Genomic DNA, 6001 nt, shown 5'->3' on the forward strand with positions numbered 1-6001 from the left:
CAGGGCAGAGATGCGGAGTGTGACTTTTTAAACTCTATTAAAGCAGTCAAAAGGAGATGATGTAAAACATAACATAACCGATGACGTCATTAAGAGCTACATGGTCAAATTCTGCAACTCTTACACATACAGTAGCTAGTAAAGAGATGATTTAGAGGTACAATATTCTTTCAGGGTTGGGTAATGATTTTGTTAGTCTCGCATTGCCAGACCTACCGTTTGTAGAATAATCTAACCTTATTGAGTAGCTATGCTTAGCCTATATGCTAAAATAACAAATATGTAACCATACACCACTCATCAAGAGGTGTTGTCCCCACTCTGAAAACATGCAGTGTGGTAGGCCTACACAGCTACATATAATACACGTAATCGTGTGCATATACATTATTTATAATAATAATAAGAAGAGATACTTTTATCAATCCCCAAGGGGAAATTACATTTTAGGGTTAACCCTAACCCTAATTGATGTGAAAAGAAAAAATATAGAATAGCTATTTTAATGTAGTTTTTTTATATTAAGTCTGGTGGGCATTAGACCAAGAGATAACTTAAACTCTTTATTTGATGTTTAAGGACATAACATTTTTTAACTATTTTGGTCAGCTCTGTTATAGTTACAAGAAGAAATTACACAAGCAATCACAGAGCAAACAACAGGTCTCACTTTTTGATAAGAGCGTGGTTGACCTTGTGCTTGTTTGACTGATTTAACATTTGTACCAGTGGATATTATATCGCAGTGAGATGTCGTCCCATATAATGATGCACAAGGTTTAAAATGGTGTTAAAATGGACTGTTAAATATATTAGTATGATGAAACAAAAAAAGGAATTACCTTTATTAAATGTTTATTGTTTGCATCAAATAGTAGTTCTACTAAGAGAAACTCAACAATTTCAATTTCCCCATTTATTAACTCTGGACATAGCAGAATTAAACAGTATAGGGCTACATTCCCTTTAAAATAAAAGTAATGGCATATTAAACTATTCTTGTCAATCAGGCGTTTATTTTCAAGTCTATAAAGAGATTGATGGCATCCATTTTAAAACATTTCTAATCACATTAGGTTATATGTTTTCAGCTGTGGGCAAAGAAGATGATGGAGAAAAAAACATTCTCTGCAGACTGATTTTGTTATATGTGCACCATAATATCATCCAGCGGCTTGCGTTTTAAGTCAGGGACTGTAGCGTCAGAAGCAGGATAACCTACAGGAAGTAAAATCAACAGCTTCTCATTGGCTGGCCGTTTGAGGAGGAGCCTGAGCTGGGGGCCACAGTTTAGGGGCGTCGTTGTGACGGTGACAAGACCCACGTTCTGATTAGCAAATGGACAGAAAGAACAGTCATTCAGCCGCTTTACCAAACTTGTAAAGTACTAGTTAATCCTTAATTGCATGCATTTATAAGTGAATCCATATAGTTCTATATAATCTTAACTCTGTTATTCTTTACCTGTAATGCAGCCAACAGTAGTCCACAGGATATGGAGACACTGATTTCGTTGTAGTAATGTGTCCTTTTCTTGCCATTTGGTAGAATCCCATAGGTCTGTTTGAAGACAAGGACTAGATATGGGGCAACATCCAAGTACTCCTTGATCCAGTTTGTCCTGCATGAAGAAGGATGTTGTGAGAAATGGCGAAGATGTGGGTGAAATTAGAAAATAAGGTTAGACTTTGCATTGGTCCTAAATAAACCATAATCATTGCGTATGTTAGGCTTACATTTAGGATAAGGGGACAGGCATTTAACGCTGTTAGTGCAGTTACAGTTGCTTGTTCTGTGTGTGGAATAAGTATGGGTGCTCACTTTAACTTGGCCAAATCATGGACCCACTTGTCCCCCATCCTCTGACGATAGTTGACCTCCTCCTCTTCTTCCACTATCCGTCTGATCTGGTGCTTCGTTTCTGGGTCTGACACAACGACAAACGTCCAGGGTTCTGTGTGTGCTCCACTAGGGGCCGTACCTGTCCAGAGGAAGGAGAGGTGGTGGGGCAAGTAGTCCGAAAATAATTAGAAAGACCCAAACATTACATTGCTGCATCTAACTCTAGACCAATTTAATTTTTTATTTAGTTTGATAGCAGATTACAAGTGGCCCATTTGTTTTAAATTTGCACATGCCTGCAGTGCGGATGACATTATCGATGACTTCCTGTGGGAACGGCTCTGGGCTGATGAATCGGACAGACCTCCGCTGGTTCATCAGCGTGTACAAATCCTTGGATCTCGCCAGCATCGTCTCCTCGGGGTAACGTGGTGGTGAGTAAGGCACATGTAAAAGGTCTTCATCCTCATTGCTGTCCGCCCAATCACCATCCTCTAAAAAAGGTTGACAGACAGAAAGCAGGACCAGTGAGCAGCTTCGGATATGAACAATGAATGTGTAAATAAGGGCATTTGTAATGTAGAGTTAAAGACACATTTGATAAGGCAAAAAATAATGATTCAGTTTAAAACTTAGATGACATTTTGTTGACACACACATATGTACGGATACTTTGTGACAGACTGGCACCTTACACATTATAACTGTTAATTCACCCCATACTGACTATTAAGCAAAATTATTATACACCTTCTAAGCTCATTTCTGTCTGTTGTAGCCAGAGTCGACTTAACCTGCTCGTACATTGTGTACATTATTTAAGTGCCCTCTTACCTTAAAGTACCCATAAAGTACATGGCAGACTACAAGAGTCAGCTTCATTATATTTTGCCTGCTGCACCAGACACCTTTTTGTTTTTATTAATCACAAACATATTTAGAAATAAGCCTCATGTAAGCAGAATTTTCTGTATGCAGTTATGTATATTATATTAATATTATATTATTGGATTACATTTACTGAAGCATTTATGTGTAAACATTGAATGTTAGCTGGTAAAGGGCTGGCTTATTTTAACTACTTCATATCCCGCTGGGTAACTTGTCAATTTGCCTGGGGAATAAAGTTTTAATGTAGAATATAATCATTTATTAGTTATTAGTTGATTATATGTTGTAGGTCTATTGAATCTACAAAGTAACTAGTAATTGAAGTTATCAAACAAATGTAGTGGAGGAAAAAGTACAAAAAGTTCAAGTAGCTAAAAAAGTGTACTTAGTTAGGCTACTGTCCATCACGTTATGTCTCATAACGCAGGAAGTTTGTCATACAGATCCACATTTAGCTGTCAGTAGAGCTGCTGTTCCCTCTCCTAGGAGAACTTCCTCTACTTGAACGTTTTTGGAAACCAGGTACAAAGGTGTAAAACTAACATTTTCAAAGTATTTATTTTGTGCAGTCTTTCATAAACTGCATGCTTTTTTAATTAAATTGGAAGAAAGATAGTCACTCTCTCTATCGACGTCAATTTTACGTCCACACATGCTTCAGGCCACTTACCATTAGGCCTATTGATTAACCCAGCTGTAAATGAATAGCCTGTGTCCAAAACAACACACATAGGCCTACACTTGATAAAAGGTTTTTACATTGTTCCAAGTGTGTTTATATTGTGATGATATGGTGGTTTGGCCAAGGCTACATACCATTAGTTTCAACCAGCCTGTAGCCTAAACAGTTAGAGAAAAGTAGCGGAAAAAAGTTTCTGTTCAGCGCCTACCGTCCTCTTTTGCTGTGATTTCTGTATCGTCCTGTAAGTCCTGGTCCACCCACGGTCTAAAGTCCGCTTTTGAAGCACCTTCGGTTTTTCCCGTGGAGGTCGAGGTGGTCTTCGTCTCCCGTGACCCCAGCAGTATGAAGCCTATCACCAGGCACAGGACCACCGCCAGGACAGGCGTGAGGACGGAGAGCAGAGCCATCACTGCATACCGGAGTGGAGAGAAGAGGAAACGGGTACTCAGCCGAGTGCAGACTTGATGTTATGAAACGCTACTGTTACAGGGTCTAAATGCTGAGTCAGAGCTATGTTTTTAGCTTTGTTAGAAATGTTCCCCACTGCGACCAGCAGCTGCTAATTTATGTCAAGAAATCCGACTACGGCCAACATATAGGCTAGACTTTAGTTTTTACATGTGCTACAAAGTTAAAACTCACCTGTGTTGAGCCCTCAATGCGTTGTTACATTGTAACATTGAGTCTAAAGTTCACATCTAATGCACTTCTTACTTTTAAAGTGCACTGCTCATATTATGCTTTTTGGCTTTTTCCCTTTCCTTTATTGTGCTATATATATATATATATATATATATATATATATATATATATATATATATATATATATATATATATATATATATATATATATATATTTGTGCACATTACAGGTTTACAAAGTGAAAAAGCCCAAAGTCCACCCCAAAGGGACTTACCATTTCCAACAGAAAACACTGTTCACAACTTTTTTTACTTTTACTTCTGTGACAAACATGCGTCACTTTGTAACACACATCATAATGCTCGCCTAGCTGCTAGCATGGCACGCCCTCATACTCTGCAACTGACTAGCTAGTCGTCCTTACTGCACACGTGCGACTCCCAACAAAGATTGAGTGTGATATGCCTCACTCTGTAGCTAAAACAGAGAGCTCAACACACAAAGAGGAGCTGCAGCAATGTGCAGTACAACAAAAATATAGTGGTTTTTGAAAATTAAACCACATAAACCTATTGTGGTACAACCTCTAAATACAATTATGAACCTGAAAATGAGCATAATATGAGCACTTTAAAGCTATTATAGTGCATAGTTTTTGCCGCCCCCTTGAGGAATTCTAAGTAATTATTTTAATAATAATTAGTAATTAACTTCACTCGAGTTTCTGCACGGGAAAGTAACCGGACGCCACAATCTTCTGAACATAGCCATAGGCTACTGAGAAATACAGAGTGTTTTGTGGAGCCGATAGTCTTAATTAGCCGTGTAGCAACTCATTTGGCAATGGCTTGAATGTAACGTTCTGAAAATAAAAATAAAAAAGGATGCTGAATGAGTGCTTTAAAAGTTTTGCTGTAGGCTACTTTCATTTTTTCAATAATTTGACTATTTCATTTTCTCAATACTATGTTATGAAAATAGAGCTCCAAATGCCAGTGCATAATTATGTCATGTTTTACTTTTATTGATGTTTTATTTTAGTTGAACAAACATGACTTTATCCAAAGTGAGAAACGCATACACGGATTAAGATACAGTTGCACAACTCTCTACACACATTTGCATGTTTTGCTACAATAATGGCCCCATAGGATATGTAAATACTGTGTATGATCGAGCTTATGCTGAGGATCTTCATACATTAGCCTATCTATGTGGCTAAACCAAATCTTCTCCTGATGACCAACAGGTGGCGCAAATAAACTCTTCCTATGCCAGTCTAGAATCTTTGGGCTCAAAATTGTTTATTTAAAAAAGATGCGGAGACTTTTAGACACAAATGTGAATCACACAAACATAAATACTCAAAAGATGCATTTCAATGAATGAATAATAACATAAGGTGGCAGAAAAGCATGACTAGAATTGGGAAAGACCCTCTGCTCAAGCTTTCCAGCATCTGCTCGCTCTTCAGTGCGCGCTGGTGCACAGACAAGCACCATTGAGGGAATTTGTCTGGTGCACTGCAAAAAATACCAACATTAAGAAATAATATCACTATTTAAAAATATTTTTACTGTCTAAAACAAGCTTTTGAGCCTGTGAATGGCGTCTTTCAGAGTCAAGTGTCCTCAATTAAAATAATAGCATGACTTCCCTCAATACTAGTGCCAATTTGAGCAGTAATGGAGTGGTCATGTCTTTCAATGTTTTACAATTATTACTTGAAACCCCCTCTTGAAACATAGTGTTGGAAACACTTATTTTGTAAGACCACTCCACAGAAGAGGGTTTCCTTTTTAAATGGAAACAACGATTTCAATTTTAACACGAGACAAGCGCCTCGGATGGTCATTTCTTGCAGTGTTCGCTCCGCCTTCTCGGCTGTCTCCGGCGCTGCGCTTTAAATAGCAGCTGTTTAAAAGCTCCTCGCCATCCTCCTG

The 6001-nt window shown here is 38.1% G+C and overlaps 1 protein-coding gene across 3 annotated transcripts in view; it reads right to left on the reverse strand.

Annotated features, from left to right (window-relative positions):
• Window positions 1-838: 838 nt before the first annotated feature.
• The window catches only part of iyd (iodotyrosine deiodinase), a 42064-nt gene continuing 36901 nt past the window's right edge, over window positions 839-6001 (reverse strand). Inside the window, exons 1-6 of one of the 3 annotated variants that reach the window (XM_028604766.1) lie at window positions 4333-4368; window positions 3624-3824; window positions 2139-2336; window positions 1822-1981; window positions 1465-1621; window positions 839-1327 (exon numbers count right to left, since the gene is read on the reverse strand). In XM_028604766.1, the coding sequence (XP_028460567.1) occupies window positions 1145-1327; window positions 1465-1621; window positions 1822-1981; window positions 2139-2336; window positions 3624-3822 (897 nt within the window). In that variant the 5' untranslated portion in view covers window positions 3823-3824; window positions 4333-4368 and the 3' untranslated portion in view covers window positions 839-1144. Of the gene's footprint in view, window positions 1328-1464; window positions 1622-1821; window positions 1982-2138; window positions 2337-3623; window positions 3825-4057; window positions 4130-4332; window positions 4369-6001 lie in introns of those variants that run through there. The other 2 variants (XM_028604767.1, XM_028604765.1) reach the window with 2 other exon arrangements.

The sequence above is a fragment of the Perca flavescens genome, chromosome 18 (genome assembly GCF_004354835.1).
Source record: "Perca flavescens isolate YP-PL-M2 chromosome 18, PFLA_1.0, whole genome shotgun sequence".
Classification (NCBI taxonomy): Eukaryota; Metazoa; Chordata; class Actinopteri; order Perciformes; family Percidae; genus Perca; species Perca flavescens.